General features: G+C 51.2%; 4 protein-coding genes across 4 annotated transcripts; 2 read left to right on the top strand and 2 right to left on the bottom strand.

Annotated features, from left to right (window-relative positions):
- Positions 1 to 4: 4 nt before the first annotated feature.
- C8Q69DRAFT_487742 (amino acid permease-domain-containing protein) lies at positions 5 to 3,809 on the bottom strand (the record flags this gene model as incomplete). The annotated part of the gene is made up of 6 exons (XM_028632007.1): positions 5 to 878; positions 948 to 1,020; positions 1,091 to 1,291; positions 2,177 to 3,021; positions 3,080 to 3,640; positions 3,709 to 3,809. 6 exons carry the CDS (start codon positions 3,807 to 3,809, stop codon positions 5 to 7), a joined length of 2,655 nt encoding a protein of 884 aa, XP_028483270.1.
- A 1,089-nt stretch (positions 3,810 to 4,898) lies between these two features.
- Positions 4,899 to 6,503, top strand: C8Q69DRAFT_405379 (hypothetical protein; the record flags this gene model as incomplete). Its single annotated transcript, XM_028628073.1, has 2 exons — positions 4,899 to 5,336; positions 5,400 to 6,503. The coding sequence occupies 2 exons, from the start codon at positions 4,899 to 4,901 to the stop codon at positions 6,501 to 6,503; spliced, it is 1,542 nt and encodes a 513-aa protein (XP_028483271.1).
- Positions 6,504 to 7,767: 1,264 nt separating this feature from the next.
- On the top strand, positions 7,768 to 9,538 carry C8Q69DRAFT_487744 (protein kinase; the record flags this gene model as incomplete). Its single annotated transcript, XM_028632008.1, has 5 exons — positions 7,768 to 8,042; positions 8,161 to 8,495; positions 8,599 to 8,894; positions 9,051 to 9,210; positions 9,324 to 9,538. The coding sequence occupies 5 exons, from the start codon at positions 7,768 to 7,770 to the stop codon at positions 9,536 to 9,538; spliced, it is 1,281 nt and encodes a 426-aa protein (XP_028483272.1).
- Positions 9,539 to 11,447: 1,909 nt separating this feature from the next.
- C8Q69DRAFT_329784 (DNA damage-responsive repressor GIS1/RPH1, jumonji superfamily) lies at positions 11,448 to 16,171 on the bottom strand. The gene is made up of 5 exons (XM_028627455.1): positions 15,774 to 16,171; positions 15,545 to 15,642; positions 14,520 to 15,439; positions 13,417 to 14,452; positions 11,448 to 13,297 (listed from the first exon to the last, which is right to left on the bottom strand). The coding sequence occupies exons 1-5, from the start codon at positions 16,032 to 16,034 to the stop codon at positions 11,605 to 11,607; spliced, it is 4,008 nt and encodes a 1,335-aa protein (XP_028483273.1). The 5' UTR covers positions 16,035 to 16,171; the 3' UTR covers positions 11,448 to 11,604.
- Between the last annotated feature and the right edge of the window lie 718 nt (positions 16,172 to 16,889).

The raw sequence follows: 16,889 nt of genomic DNA on the forward strand, positions 1-16,889 counted from the left end.
CCGCTCATGGAAGAGACGGTGTCCGTCGCAGACGTGTGAGGAAGCGCAGCCTGAGTAGCCGCTTCTTCACCTCGGCCCATCCAACTTTTAGTTTGTGTTCTACTCTCCGGTCACCTTTGAGTCTCATCCAGATAAGGATGCTCGCCAAGATGGCCATGTCCCAGAGGATCTGCCGTGCGACGACCCAGATGAGCCAGGTGAACCACCGCCATAGATTCGATCGCCGTCGGTGGTGGATAGACTGCGTCTCTATCTGTTCACGCAGCGCGGCAACTTCAGCGGTCATCTTGGTCAAGGCCTGCTCGACGCGTCGCCGCCATTTACGGTGGTATATCTCTCTGCTGTCTGCTACGCCCCCGATTTCTCGAGGTTGCCGCAGGGCGTCGTCTGAGATGTCTTCCTCCTGCTCCTGCTCCTCTTCCTCCTCGTCCTCGTCGTAAGGCCCATCCCGGGCCTCTTGATACTCTTCATCTTCTTCATCCTCGTCGTCCTCTTGATCATAATTCCTCCGCGCGTATATCTCATCGGGCTGACTGACCGGACTGAGGACCCGTAATCTTGAGTCCCTACCCGGACCTATCCGCATGTCCTCTTCATCATCGTCGCGACTTGAACCTACTAATCGTCCGCTAATACTACCGTAATTGGGCTGTTGCATCTGTGGCACCATCGGCACACTTGCTGTCCGAAACGGACTTGAAGACGAGGAGGATGAAGGGTTCGACTTGATTTGATCCCAGACAAATTCCAGCTCTGATATAAGTTCCCGTGCCTCGGCCGTCTGAGAGGCATAACGGTGCATCGTTTCAATGAGGGTTGTGATATAGCGTCGCTTTGCTTCGGTGCGTGTCAGACCGCGCTGTGAATACCATGCATCCCTAATGAGAAAGACATCGGGTCAGAACTAAAGATTCACAATTCGACATGTAAGCGATCGGGTGAAGTACCATTTCTGACGCTCTGCCTGAACTTCCGCACTGTCCCCTTCGGGGCGGTCCATCACTCCTTCAACGTCCCCCTCTGCAATTGTGTCAACAACCGTCAGCATAATTCCCCCCGATGCTGACACATCACGAAGGGACCGACGCACCCATGCTCTGCTTGTACAATCCATATAGCTTCAGCCGATCCGCCGGCGGCGGCCTTGCGGAGCCTGTCCGCGGGATCTTCTTAACCGTATTAAGGGCATGGACAAAGACTCGATCTAGATAGATAGAGAGAGCGGTTAGATTCTCGTTGTCAGACTCTCGGCGGAGAAGGACCGGGGACGGGGTTGTCGATAAGGATGTAACTCGTTCCCCGCACATTCAGCAGGGGCCGGATGGTACGTACCAACAGAGTCCGACATGGTCAGATATGTATTCCGTTCCTCATGAGACTCCGGTCAATCCCAACCCCTCCGAAGCGATACTCATATAGAAGCGAGCGGATAACGACGGAGCGGAGTTGCAGGAGTTGCGATTTTAGGGAAAAGTGCACGGTTCGACCGAGCTGGGCGAGTAAAAAAGGCTGTAAACGACCGGATGCGAAGAGATGTCCTGAACGCGAGGATAGGGCAGAAATGGGGTAATCGATTGCGGTTGATTGCGAAAGAGCAGCTTTCCCCGGATAGCTCCCTTGGCCGTTGATTCGCGAACACGCGAGCGAGAACAATGGGCGAGTTCGATGGATGAGTATAAGGTCTGTGACTCCGAAGTTATTCTCTCCGCACGGAGTTTGTCGGGAAGCTGTAGGGTTCAGGATAAAGTGACAAGCATTGTTGTGCTGCGAGAGATGCTCGTGGAGGTCGATGTCGGGACCGCGGTTGTTGTTCGGAGCTTGAACGCAGGGGGGTAGCCGTGCGGAGAAACCGCCTGTGATTCATCGTTTCAACTCTGGGACTTTGTCGACTCCACAGAGATTAACTGCTAATGTCATAGCTATGGTTGTTATTATTGGGCCTGAGCAGCTGCTATTTCTGGTGTGGTTTCTACATTCAAGTTGCTATATAATATCATACATGAACATCATCAAACGTTTACATGGTCTCTATATGAAAACTATAACAAGAATATCAAACAATACTCCTGGGAAGAGACCTACTCATATACAGCGACACCATCCTGCTTTTTCGGCCCGTCAGATTCCAAATAGGGCATCTTCTCCGCATCCACGACTGCCTGCCCGGTCATGACACCAGCCTCTTCCCTCGCTTGGTCGTTGGTGGCGACCTGCGGACCCGTGAACTTCTTCCTCGCATAGACCAAGTACCACAATGCGCTGACGAATGCAAAACCAGCAAAAACAACACTGGCATAGTTCATACTAGAGGCAGTGACGGGCAGTGATACAGGCATGCAGAAAAGGACGATGGCGAGGACGATCCAGCAGATGGTCGCGATGTTAATCGCATATCCAAATCGGCCAAGCGAGAACGATGATCCCTTCACTGCCTGTCGGCCGCGAATGACATTGATCAGAATGGGGACGCCATACGAGGCAGACAAGCAGATGGTCGCGACGCCTGTGAAGGAGTTGAACGCAGCGGAAGAACCGAAATAGATCAGACCCAGCAAGCAGTCTACGAGGGTGGAGAGGATGATGCCCCAGAGCGGAACGTCGAGACGCTTGTCGACCTTTCGCCAGAGCCGGAATCCCGGGATGGCGCCATCTCGAGCAAAGGCATAGGTGCAGCGACTGGCGGCCGTCAACGCTCCAACACCCGCGAACATGAGGATTCCCAGGATGAGGAAGAGAAGACCGAAACCGCCGCCAGCGGATCCAGTGACGGTCTTGAATAAGAGACCGATCGGTTGGCCGTTGGCCACATTCAGAAGCAGGTCGACGGGAGGAAGAACAAACATGATCGGGATGAGGTAGAAGAGACCGGTGATGCCAGCAGCCACCACGGACAGCACGATGGCCTTGGGCACCTCCCGATGCGGGTTCTGCACCTCCTCGCACATTGCAGCAACCATACCGTATCCCGTCAGCGTGTATGCAGCTTGCAGCAGTCCGACGAAGAAGGCCCAGCCGCTCGGCCTGGAAGAGAGGTCAGATCAGAAAAGAAACATACGAGACAGGTGAGATTAGCACTGACCAGCCGCTCTTGGAAGCATCATAATGCCCAAAGACAAAGGCTCCGCTTCTTCGGTGGTCGGCCATCGTCAACAGGGTCACCAAGATGACGATGACACTGGCCGCAGTCCAATAGATGCACACTTTGTTGATCAGATCGAGATATTTGGAGCCGAATATGTTAATCAGCGCGCAGACCAGCATCACCGCCCAAAACATGAGAATCGTCTGCCATTCGTTGGGCACGAAGTCCTCGTTCCAGAGCGAGATGGCGCTGAGGATGAGCTGGCCGCCAGAGAAGTTGATACTCAAGGTGACAGTCCAGTTTCCGACGAGAGTCAACCAGCCATCGATAAAGGACATCAGCGGCGCCCATTCCTTCGTAGAGAGCATCGCACTCCAATAGTAGACCCCTCCGGCTGTGGGGTAGACGGCGCAGATCTCCGCCAGAGACGCTGCAATGGCAATGGAGATCAGCGTTACTAGAACCCAACCCCAGATGACAGTCACGGCTTGTCCATCGGTGAGGGTGATGTATAATGTGGTGCTGAGACCGAACGGGGCCGCCATAATCGCGAACGAGCTGTAGAGAGCCAACCGGGTCAGTCATGTCGGCCGGAATCAACGTGATATCGAGCAATCATCACGTACAGTCCCAGGATACTGAGCATACTCAAATTGCGAGGCAACTCGCTCTTGTATCCCATTCTCGCCAACGCCGCATCGGCGCTGGCATCGGCGGATCCTTGCATGGTAGGCCGTCACTGATGTGGTATAGAATGCTTCGCCACGCGACAGCTCCTATTGCCTTGGTCCGGAGTCTCTGAAGACCTTTTTGAGGCTGGCTACACCAGGGCAAAAAAGAAGAATATATATACATGAGCAATGGGGGAGGACATAGTGAGGAAACCCGAGGTTCGTATTATACAGGCTGAGGGGTCAGCGCGCGCCGGATGAGTGACACACCGAAATCACAGTTCAGAGCAGAGATAAGCTCCTGACGGGCTTTTTAGATCGCGCTGTCCCAGAAAGCGGAGGCGGGCCAAGTCAAGTCCACGCGGCGCCGATCTATCTTTGGTCGTGTGCGGTTCCTGAAGCCGTTCATATCTGGCCGGAAAAGATAAGTATAGCAGCAGCCCGTCAAGTAGGCGGTTTAAATATGAAATTACACCTTGAATATTGTGGCTGAGGTCTGTAGTCACCAGGAGAGATTATACGTTCACTCTGGGAAGGAGAAGCTAATTAGGTAGGTATTTTATTTGCCCTTGTCAATGCCATCACCTTAACTAGCTTTGGACAATCCACTAATTAGCACCAACTATAATCCTATCCTATCTCGGCCAGTGTCCGCGTTTGAAGTCCTGCGCATAGCGGCGGCAGAAGCATTTTGGAAGTAGCCCAGAAGAAAATCTTTATCAACTAGTTATTCTGCATGTCAGCAGTTAGTTACAGTAATACTGATAACGCTGCTGCTAAGGTTGAGTGCTCAGCATATCTGACATGTTATTCTGCCAACCTATGACGCACGTGACCAATTGGCTCTCGCGGATAAGTATCTTGGAGATTTGGATTCATCTAATAATATGTGTAAATGTATCTTTTCCGCTGTATTCCAGAATAAACGTGGTCGGTACAGCCCTACAACTCTTGGATTTTGAGATTCTGTTTATTTTTTCGCATCATGGGGCTCTGGAAACCAGTAGGCCCCGAAGCGGACGCTGGAATTGCTACCCCAGGGGCCAAAATCCAGCATGAAAGCAATCTTCCATCCAAACAAATCCTTTTCTCAATAGCCAACGCCGTCTCCCGATAGCCATTGCAGATCGACCCAGTACCTAGGTATGTCGAACACACTACCACTTTTGAATGGGAGAATCACGCTAGACCAGGCCTTGAATGACGACGACAACATACTTGCTCAAATCGGATATCCACGACAGAGACAAGAATTCTTTAGTTACTTGTCCGCCCGTAAGGCTGAGATCGAAGCTATTGTCTCATTCCACCTCGGTGCGAAGAAGTGCCGAGTTAGTGATGTCCAGACCTGGTTATCTGGCAGCTACAACGTTTGCATACCTGTCTACATCAGCCCACCCTCCAAGGTGCGTTCGGTGCTCGTTAGGATTCCACTGCCGTACAAAGTTGGAGAAGCAAAGTTTCCAGGCAACGTGGACGAGAAGCTTCGTTGCGAGGTTGCTTCGTACCTATGGATTCAAGAAAATTGTCCAGACGTTTCGATACCATATCTATTTGGATTTGGGTTTCCTAATGGCCAGACTGTATGTTCAATAGAGCCTGTATCCATTTCTATTCCGATGTCTGCTAACCATCTCTCCTGTTAGTTCACGGCTCCAGAACAAACACCTCTCTTCGCTCGATTAATGTGGCATGCAAGAAGGACCCTACTTTCGTGGCTTCGATTTCCAACTCCATGCCGGTACATCAGCAGAAGACCTCAAGACACCCTGAATACTGGCTATATCATCATAAGTAGGGTTTCACAGGGGAAAATGCTCTCCGAAACCTGGGAGACCTTCCGCCACGACAAGACTCGCCGTTCGAACCTTTTCCATGGCTTGGCTCGGATCATTCTGTCGCTGAACAAGTCTCCTTTGGCAGCTATCGGGTCTCTGACTTTAAACGACCAAGGCTTCATAACCTTGACTAACCGTCCTCTGACTCTACAACTTCAGTCCTTGGAGAATGAAGGCGTTCCGACGGCCATCAGCAGAAGCTCTACCTATTCAGCTGTGGAACCTTACCTTCTTGATCTTTTGAGTTGTCACGATAATCGTATTTCCTTTCAGCCGAATTCTATCCACGACCAAGATGACGGTGAGCAGCAAATGGCCGCTTTAACTGTAATGCGTGCAGTCCTTCATCACTTTTCTCCGCGCAATTCTCGTTACGGGCCTTTTGTTTTCACTCTTACAGATCTTCATCAGAGCAATATCTTTGTTGATGAGGACTGGCATATTACCTCTCTAATCGACCTGGAATGGGCATGTTCCCTGCCGATTCAACTACAATGCCCTCCATACTGGCTTTCCGGGCGGGCTATAGATCAGATGGAACCGGGTGAACATCTTGAGACATTTCATCAACTCGTTTTGGAATACCTCGAAGCTTTCGAACAAGAAGAGAGGGGCATGGTTGGAGAGACGTTATATCAAGCACCAATAATAAGGAAGTGTTGGGAGACTGGAAGCTTTTGGTACTTTCATGCGATCAATAGTCCAAAAGGATTGTGTCGAGTCTTTACCGATCATATCCAACGACTGTTTTGTCCACAACACTGTGAAATGCGGATCTTTGATCAAGTTGTGGCCCCGTATTGGTGTGTTGGCGCAGCACGGGTGATCGAGGGGAAGATCGAGGAAGAGGAAAGGTACAAGGACCGATTAAGAGAAGCGTTCGATACTGAGGTGATTCTAACCAAGGCATAACCTGAGCTCTCATCACTCGACATGACAGATACAATCATGGTCGGGGAATCTAGGGGCGCAAGCTTCCGAATGATTTGGAAGAATCTTAGGAAATACTGGCTGCACCAATGAAGGCTAGGTCAAACAACGACCCCCATCAACCGAGGGCGTTATTGCAGCTATGATTCGCTGACCACAGCTGCACCTCGTCCAACTGAAAAGTAGTACGGAGCTCTCAGTGTTGGTGAGAGTACACTCAACGGGGGCATCTTCGTGGCTAACCAGAGCCGTGTGCTGCGTGGACTGTTTGTAGACCCTCAGTCCTTGCAGGTAGTTCCTTGAGAGTACGTCTGACTAAAGTCTTATTGTGATGGTGATCTGGTAGAGGTGATATGGGTAAAGCAATGCGGCATAGCTTGAAATGTTGTTCGTAGAACTGTAACCTTTTTTTTTAGTTTCTTCCAATTCTCATTCTAATAGATGGCTGTGTTCTACAGTTCAGTCTCTATTTTTGAATAGAAGCAAGCAAGCAAGCAATTCAAGTTGTTCAGGTCTCAGTCAAGATTCGACAAAATCATGCTAATAACATACTTAGGAATCGGATAAATACGATTTTAAGCTATACGGCATACTGTTCCAGAATAATCATGCGAAATTAACTTATCTCGATGTCCGTCCGGTCGATGGTTATGCGAACGAACACCAGACTAGCCTCGATAATGTAAGTAGACTAGCATGAGAGTAACTTAGACTCTCTTTCTTGCATGTATATCACATCTCATATAATGCATTCTGCAGGGTGCATTAGGACGTGGATAATGTCCCTCTGCTAACTAGATGTTTCTGTTAGGAATAGGACCGATTCGAATGACATCATAAATCGATATTCTGTTCTTCTCCCCCAACAAATACCTTCTTCTGGGCAGTGAGATCACATAACTTACTTAGACAGACTTACTTCATAAGAATAGACGCAGTTCAACTATAGAATCCCATCCTCTCATCGGATTTTTTATACGTCACGGATCTCATCTCCTGCGTTCCTGGCATCATCTTACTCCCAACCTCCTCCTACCCAGAACTAAACGGACATCGAAATGACTTATAGCTATCGCTACTACGATAATCACGACGCCGATGTGGAATTGAAATCCAAAATCTGAAAATTCGATCCAATCGATAACTAAACACGTGCAATCCCGCCATGTCTGTCTTTCGGACTCGTCTACGAAACCACCAATTGACGTTTCGCATCTCTTCTTCCTCTCCGATCTGTCGTCGGGCGATGCCCATTTTTAACAACCATACTCATATTCATAATCCCCCATCAGCAAGAACTGTCTCGTCAATCTCCATCCCTTCGACACGGCGCGAATTTCCCCAGTCTGGATTCAAAACGATACCACCCACGAAACGCATCGAAGAAGAACGGCTACCGTCGTACAGACCCGAGGACTATTATCCTGTCTATATCGGTGAGGTGTTTAGATCGCGATATCAAGTCGTGTGTAAATTGGGATACGGCACGTCGTCCACTGTGTGGCTATGTCGGGATTTATGGTTCGTTTCTTTTTGGCCCTGTTCTAGCTTTTCTTCCTAAACACATAACTATTTATTTACCGGATATGATGTATATACATAGTATAGAACTCTCACACTGACAAGCAATTACTTCCAGGAACAACCAATACCTAACTCTCAAAGTCTGCGTGCGAGCCGGACGCAAAAACCACGAAATCACCATCTCGAACTACCTCAAGAACCAGAACCGCGCCCTCAACCATCCAGGCAGGAAGCGCGTACGGATCGTTATCGATTGCTTCGACATTCACGGGCCCCACGGGACGCATAATTGTCTGCTCTATGAGACGCTCGGACAGAGTTATACGGATCTGATCAGCTCTCTGCCGGATGGGGACAGGAATAGCTTACCGAAGGATCTGCTTCAGAGGGGCATAACTTTGCTGCTTATGGCGTTGGATTATCTTCATGAAGCGGGGGTGGTTCATACAGGTTCGTCGTCGCTTTCTTCATATTATTCTATCAAAGATCAGTTATTGGATCTGGGTTCGCTCGGGATGGGAATGAGAAAAGCTAACGCATCACGATGCTGAAGACGTTTCCTCAAACAACCTCCTCCAAGGAATCGAAGACCCTTCAATCCTCTCACGGATGGAAGAAGACGAAATGAAACATCCCACAGCGCGAAAAATCCTCCCAGATCGTCATATCTACTGTTCTCGCCAAATGCCTCCGAGCGCGGGATTCCCTGTCCTATGCGATTTAGACCAGGCCCGAATCGGCTGCGAGAAACAACACGGGGATATCATGCCGGGAATATACCGAGCGCCAGAAGTGATATTGGACATGGAATGGAATGAAAAGGTTGATATTTGGGCTGTTGGGATGACTGTGAGTTACTCTCTCTTCTTGGATCAACTATATCTGTACTATTACATTTCTTTTTTTGCTACTTCTCCTCCAAGTCCGTTCTACAAGTTACGAAATCGGTCAACCAAAAGTTACAATCAGTGCTAATACTTCGGGGCGACCCGACTACTTACGTAGGCATGGGACCTCTTCGAAGGCAGCCAGATGTTCTTTGCGCGTCGAAACGGCCTCCTCAGCAACGAAGAACACCTCGCAGAAATGGTCTCCTTACTCGGTCCTCCCCCTGCTGACTTTCTTCGAAGAAGCGAGAGAAGTTGGCGCTATTTTGACGATCGAGGTGTGTCCACACCCACCACACCAGATACATACAAATTAAACCCAGAAACAAGAAAGAAAGAAAAAAAAAAAACGAGAGATAGAAAGAAAAACACACCTACTGATTTCCCACAGGAACATGGAAAGGAACCATCCCCATTCCGAACGAAACGCTTCAAAGTCGCGAACATAAACTCTACCCGAACGACCAGCACCATTTCATCTCTTTTCTCCGAAAAATCCTCCGATGGAAGCCTGAAGAGAGGCCGTCGGCGGCAGAGCTCGTGACGGATGATTTCCTCCTCGCTGGGATCGGAGAGACGAGGGAGTCGATTATGAGAAGAAAGTGAAGGAGGGCCTGCCAGATGAAGAAGGCTGGGGTTGTAATTTAGATAAAGATGTGGGTTGTAGATGTATATACGAGTATAGTTGAAAGTATATACTGTAGGTAGCTATCTGCCTAGTGTAATCAATAAATGATTATTCGGACGGACTCGAGACGGGTGTGTATATACACAACTAGACATATCTTACCAAAAAAAAAAAAAAAAAAGAAGAAACGAATCAAATTCGCTAAAGGATAATGAAGCCACCGGCTATGGAGTAAATAAATAAACCCAAATTCCCTCTTCTTAGAACTTCACCTAATTACCTACTTACTTATTTATATTACTTACTAGTCAGTCCATAGCTATTATGCTGTGATTGATTACTGAGCACATGCCAGCCTACCACAAAAAAAAGAAACCTCTTTCCCCCACTATAGTATGCATTCTCCCTTTTCTTTATATTATTACATACATGCAATGTGTCGAATCCTAAAACAGCACGGAAGCAGAATCTGAATTGCTTGCTTAACTCTAGGTCTAGGAGGGATTTCATCCCATATTTTTATCTCTAGCATATAAAGAATCTAGATCCTAGTAATCTAGTAATCATCGAGCATAATCAGGATTCAAAGAATCTGCCACAAATAGATAATTGAGAGATCACCTGGCGTTTGCTTTGTACGCCGATACAATGCATATATATATGCATGAGTTCATGCATGTAACTCAAGGAGAGGACCCCCTCTTTCCCCGGCCTGCTTTGCGGTATGCATCCTGCAGGTCAGAAATAGTACGAGGTAAACTACGTACTATGTACATACATATACCGACCAACTATGAAGGATCCCAGTCCAACCCCTCAAACTACGTACGTACCTCACAGCTTGGATACTTTACTCCCTCTGCGTCATTCAAGACTCCTCTCGGGGGGGGTTTCACTACCCTTCCTTTAGCTCGCCACACTTCACTCCCCTGACGGGAACCATGGCACCCGCGAAAGTCAATCGAGGATTGTCTGCCGGGACTCGAAAAGTTTAAGCAAGTGGAAAAAGATTATTTTGACTTCTTGTCTCTTCTGTTTCTACTTCTGTCATGGTAAGATGGAAAAGTAATGCAGTGTTGGTCTATTTTCTTATTTTTATATCACTATTTTTTCTTATAAACAGGTATACAACATCACAAGTACATTGTTAAACGATCGTCTAGTATTTCGGAATTGTCTTTCCAACAAATGCATCCAAACGATAATATGGAGATCGCCGATCGTCAATCGAAATCAAGATCGATCATCATCTCCATGTACATGGTTCTGCTCTCTCCGATCTGGAGAAGTGCTCAGCACATCATCAGTGCTAAGAAGGCGCTTTCCGCCTGTGCTTTCGAGTCTGGCTGCAGACTCCATAAGGACTGTTTCCTATGTAGTTTTGTCTTTGGATAATGTCAAGGGGAATAGCAAGTAAAAACACACGGGCAACGGGGGAATCGGGGGGTATCAAGGGCAGTGAAAATCATGTCAAGTTCCTTTTTGTTTTTATATCTAGTGTACGTGACGTGGTGGTGGTAAATCAATGGAGCGGTGGGGGAGAAGACATTTGTTGCGTGGAGGTGGAGAGGAGGAGGGAGCGAAAAGGTGATGATGGCGGGATAAAGCGTTGAACGAGGAAGTAAATTGTAAATTGCAAGAGACCAATAAACAGCCCAATTGCAGGATCCTCGTGGCAGGAAGAAGAGGCGAAAGTAGTTCAAACCTGCCCATGCGAAACACCCGTACCATATCTTGGCCCCTGATGGTTATTGCTTTTTCTCTGTGCCACTTGCCACTTTTTCATCGACGTCTAGCCGTCGGTCATGGTACAAATCGTGAGATCCAACAAGAATTTAGAGGGGAAAAGAAAAGTCCAAAGCTGTGTCGTAATAGAAACCAGCTATCATCAACTCCGTCATAATCGGGTGGTAATAAAGAAGCCCAGAAGAACGCCCAGTCATGCAGTCATCATCAGTCCGAACATGTCATCACATATAATGCAGTGGAGAACAGCGAAGGTAAGGGGGGGGGAGCGCTTGAAACAGAAAAGAGACTGCCCAAATCATGGGCTCAGCTCAGCGTACAGGTCGTCAGTGCCGTCAAGACCGAACCCGGCCATGTCTACTGAGTGCAGCGAGCCAGGCCCGCGTCCGAAGGACATATCGGAGGAGGCGTAGTCATGTTTGAGGCGCTCATGTGGTCCAAAGAACGGACGGTTCTCTTCATTTGGCGTGTTACCGTCACCGGGCGCCCACGGACCTTGCTGCCAGAACCGCGTGTTGGCTTGCTGGTCGCCAAAGAGGTCATGGTGGTCGTTCAGATGTCGCGGTATGATGGATGAGTCATGGTCTCCGTGACCGAAGTCGGCTGGGGACTGGAATCGCAGATGACTCCTGCTGAAACTGGACCCTGGAGAGTCCGCATGCAATGGCAGATCGAGCCCCGACATGGGCATATCGTCGACCGTGGTGATATCAATGGTGGGATTGTCCACCTGGCGTGCGAGGACCGAGGCCAATCGGAAATTGGACGTCGAGCTCTGCCGACTGTGGGGGTGGGACCGGTCGATAGCCCGTTGGACGAAGCTGCCACATGTCCTCATGATCTTCTCCTGATCTTCCTGGGACAGACTGGCAAAGAAGTCGTTGGCGAGAGACTCCTTCGGCAGGCGGTACTCCTCCGGCGGTAGTTCCAACTCCTTCTTAGCGGAGTCCGAGAAGCCGGACGGCATGTTGTACGGTGATTGGTAGACCGTTGGTGCCTGAGCCCGCTGCTGGTCGAGATAGGCGTATTTGCCCACCAACCTCCCCCCGATGCCATTGCCGTTGCTGTCGACGGGTTCCTGCTTGATCTGCTCGTTTTCTCTCTTCTGGATAACGTCCAGTCGCTCGCGGTGGCTGACAATGGAGAAGCGGAGCATCTGCAGCAGGCGATTGACCTCCTCGGAGCGCATGTTGAGCGGCTGCAGCGGCAGCAAGGTCCCGTCCGACGCGCGCGGCTGCACCCTCTGCTGAGCCATGGCCAATTCGAGCTTCTCCAGGCCATTCTGCGGCGGCACTGAGCCCATGGGGCCCAGCAGGGTTTCCACGACCAGCTCGGGGCTGACGATGGTATAGCCGGCGAACACGTTGGCATGGTCGGCGATCTGGGCGAGACGCCGACGGGCGATCAACTCGCGGACATTGGCAAAGGTATTGGTGGGCAGGTCGGGCTGCGTCTTGGGGAATTGAGGTAAGGGACGTGTAGCAGCAGTCGGCAGCGGTCGATAGGCAGAAGTCATGGCAGCACTCGGGGTCGCTCGCTGCAGAGGAAGGGAAGGGCGTTGCAGCATCGGGGTTGGAGGGGCATAAAGGTGGTGGGGGTATGAGGGGAAGCGGGCGCTAAGAGCCTTGACGCTGTCCAGGAAATTCGACCTTGGGTTGTGCACCGCGATGCTAGGGTTGTGTGTATACTGTGCCCTACACTCGGTCGACGACTGTCCTAAATAATACCAGATCTGCTCCGGTTTCTCAACGTCGACCTTGACCGGTGGGGCTTCGGCCGGCAGTGAAACGGAGTCGAACTCGGCCCACTGGTATGGGTACTTGGCGTCGCTGAACGGCGCGCCCGCCACGGGGAGCGTTGACGAGATGTCCTTGCGGCTCTCAGGCTTTCGCGCCAGATGCGCTGGCAGTGGCTTTGTGCCGGGGGGAAGCGGCGCGAAGCTGGTCTTGCGGACGACGAGCATCCACCGGTACGGCAGTTCGATCACATCGCTAGGGGCAGATCCGTTAGTGTCTTGTCTGCACCAGTAGAACAGAATCTAATTGGGGAGGGTGGCCGGCCGCCGGAAAAAAACAAAAAATAACAAAATTAAACGCTTTTTCTGACTCACCCTCGAGGAAGAACCTTCAACATCAACGTCCGCTCTGCCGGCCGGTTCTGGAGCACGACCGCCCCATTGATCTCCTTGTCGACCTGGAATTGCACCAGGTCTCCCATGACTAGTCGCTGCGCGATTTCATTCAGACGTCGGTCCTTGTCTAGAGGCTCGCTTCGCTTGGGTCGGTGGAATTTGCACTTGAGATCAACGCTGGGTATCGAGTACTGGCAGCCATCGTCCGCAATGACAGCGACAGAGCCAAACTCAACCTGCACGCCGGCCAGCAGAGCGCAAGTCGCATGATACGCCCTCGTGCACTTGCCAAAGTTGCACTGGAAGCAGGCTCCGCGCACTTCACGGCAGAAAAGGCACTTGAGTCCCATGCGGGCCTTGGGGATCTTGTCAATGTCACAGACGACCTCGCGGCCGCTCTCATCCCGAAGGATGCTGGTCTCTTCGATGTACAGAGCGCATCGTCGGTGGGCATGCGACTTGCCGTTTTCAGTCGGGAGCAGGTCTTCGTAGTCCAGATTATTCGGGCACAGTACGCAGGGAATCTTCCTCGTGATCTCCACCGAGACTCTAGAGCGCTTGCTTCTAGGCTCGTCACCGTCAAGCTTGCGCTTGCGACCACGACCGACCGACTTCTCGGGCACACTGCGGGGTGGCGTCAAGAGATCGGACGCGCCCTCGAGGTCCATGTCGCTGTCATACTCATCGTAGTATTCCGGCGTGGACTCGCCCCGCAGCTTGCGCTCGATTTCGCCCACGTCGATCCAGACGCTATCCGCCTCGCAATTGCATTTTTTGGCGACACGACCGTAGTCCAGCCACTTCTCCGTCGCAAAGTTGACCGATTCGGCGCAATTGTAGCCCAGATTGTATCCTGAATGATAACCGTAAGGGTATGTGATGACAAATTCGCCTTCATAGTGCACCAACTTGTTGACTGTGATGCCAAACTGAGATTTCAACACGCTGGGAGAGATCAAGTATGTTTTATGGCGGAGGAATTGATCACAGTTCTTGGCATCACTGGGCCAAATACCTAATGAAGCCCACATTTGTCAGTCATGCTACTACTGTCATCTCTTTCTCGCTAAGTCGACACGTACTCTTCATGGCCTGTTCAAATCGAGGCGCATCCTCCTGCGAGATGCTGTACCACTGTTTGGGGGCACCAAAGTGGATGTAGTTGATGCTGTAGAGGTCGACATCTTCGAGATGCCATGCAAAGGTGGCTTTCCACATTCCCAGGTACAGATAGGCCGTGTTGACACCGGGCACCTTCTGGCCCAGTACGTCGAGCAAATTGGGCAGCTTGGCGACGTTCCACGAGTTGGTCGACTCGTCAAACAGGGAGCCAGGCATGTCAGCACCGTACATGGGGTTATTAAACATCAGAGACTTCCAGTATGCAGTCTCCAGTTCCTCGCATCTCTCGGGGGTATACTCGTCATTATCGTGAATCCGGTAGTCGAAATCTTTGAACGTCTCCTCGTCCACGTGGTCCGTCGCCTCGCCGCGGTTGTGCTTCCTCCTCGCAGACACGGACTTGGGCTGTCGACCCTTGGGCTTGGGAGCCGGCAAAGACTCGCCCTCGCTCAGATCTTCGGTCTTGGCCTCCATAGGGTTCGATTGCGGCGAAACGGGCGTCGGCGGCCCTTCCAATTTCGACTTCTCGAGGCCATCGTCCGCCGGGGGCTCCTCCTTGATCTTGACCTGATTCGATCTTTTGGGAGGACGTCCGGGCCCTGGTCTTCGTTTCTGAGTATCGGGACGAGGCGTCGACGATTTCGGGGCGGGAGGGGCGCGAGTGGCCCGCTCTTGGTTTCGTCGTCTTTCTCCTCGTCGAGCTGGAGGCTGGTGGCTGCTTTCTTCGCAGAGTGCCTTCCACTGAGGCAGATTGTAAGACCGCTGCTTCTCGATATTGGCCTGGGTGTAGGTCCCATGCGAACCGTGGAACTCTTGCATGATTGGATTCTTGACGCGGATCGATTTGACGGCATCGTCCAGAGGGGGCAGGGAGTCAGACCTAAAGCGCCAGTCAGCCATGTTCGTCCGGTTATATACTCAATAATGCAATTCGATTGTAACAAAGGACCCAATTCTGCAAAAGAGCGTTCATAAGAACCCTTACCATTCCTTCGGAGGGATGACCTTCACGATCCCGGATTGCATGCCGTATTTGTCAACCTTTTGGATGTACCATTGGAAATCACGGAATTGTTCCATTGTCTAGAATCCAGTCCCCCCTCCGTCAGCCTTGATTCACCTTCTATCACAACTACCATTCCCGATAAGCGCCTGGTTCCCGCTGGCGCTTATCGTCCCACAGGTCGGATAGAAAAAAAGGACCAAACACTCACCGGCTTGAACACCGGGATCTTTCCATCTCCCCAATAGTGATCCGGTTCAATCTCAACGTCATCTGGTTCCGCAGTTTCCAGCGCCGGCGCAGCGGATGCATTTTGATCGAGTTCGAGATCGGACAGCTCGGACGGGACGCCTTCGGGGGCATCCTTCTTGCCGTTGGCACTGTTGGGCGGCGTGAACGAGGAAGAAGTGGTCGCATCTGCAGGACCGTGAGGCAGAGACTCCACGATGGGTTGATCGACCGCCGCCATCATGGGAGGGAGAACGGGTGGTGAAGACGAAAGCTGGCGAAGGTGGTTGCCGTCGTCGAGATTGCGACCGCTGATCGACGGCAGATGATAAAATTCCCAGCGGTCCGGGAAGGGTAGCGGGAGTGGTGGACGATGTGCTCCGGGGTGACCGCCGGTAGTGGTTTCGGAGAGTTGTTGTTGTTGTAGTGGTGGTAGGATTTCTAGATAGATAGCAATGAGATCAGTGACTGAGGACAGGGGAATTCTGTTATCGGCGATGAGCGCCAGCCCCTCTTCGCCGGTGTCGAGGGAAATCGAGGTGCTTTCCAAGAGGGGTGGTTGCAGGAGCAGCAAGCAGTAGCAGAGCAACGGCGGGCGCGGCAAAGACCAATGCAGTTGCGGTGTTCCAAGTGGACCACCGACGAGCCGGCTGCTGATGAGATAGATGCGAGTGGAGAAAGAAGTTCAGCAGCAGCTTCTGCTCAGGTCGGGTTGCGAGCCTGACAGCCTGATCTGGGCTCTGGCAACCAGAAGGCTGGCGAACAGAGGGCGAGAAGAGGCTGACTAGCAGCCGCTTAGTGGAATAATTGGAATGAGCTGGGGCGGTGGGTGCATCGAGCGACGCGCGAGAAACAGAAGAAACAGAAACAGACTCAGACTGAGATCGTCTGAGACGGCCAGCGTCGGCACGCTAAACTGCTTCAGGCAAGGCAATGGCGTGTGCCGATCACAGCTCGACCTTGCACCATCCGATGTCGGGAAAGGGGGCCAGCTCCAGCTCCAATGGCCGACGGATCAGGGCGGGAGGCAACGCAAAGAGACTTACCGTGTGGACGGAGAGGGATCGGGTTGCGATAGAGGAACAATAACACGAGATAG

Source organism: Paecilomyces variotii (genome assembly GCF_004022145.1).
Source record: "Paecilomyces variotii strain CBS 101075 chromosome Unknown C8Q69scaffold_9, whole genome shotgun sequence".
In the NCBI taxonomy this organism is placed as follows: domain Eukaryota; kingdom Fungi; phylum Ascomycota; class Eurotiomycetes; order Eurotiales; family Thermoascaceae; genus Paecilomyces; species Paecilomyces variotii.

Coding starts and splice junctions, on each gene's coding strand:
- C8Q69DRAFT_329784 (XM_028627455.1), bottom strand. CDS start 16,034: ATGATGGCGGCGGTCGATCAACCCATCGTGGAGTCTCTGCCTCACGGT. Junction 14,453..14,519: donor ATTTGAACAGGCCATGAAGA/GTACGTGTCGAC, acceptor GGGCTTCATTAG/GTATTTGGCCCAGTGATGCC. Junction 13,298..13,416: donor TTGAAGGTTCTTCCTCGAGG/GTGAGTCAGAAA, acceptor ATCTGCCCCTAG/CGATGTGATCGAACTGCCGT.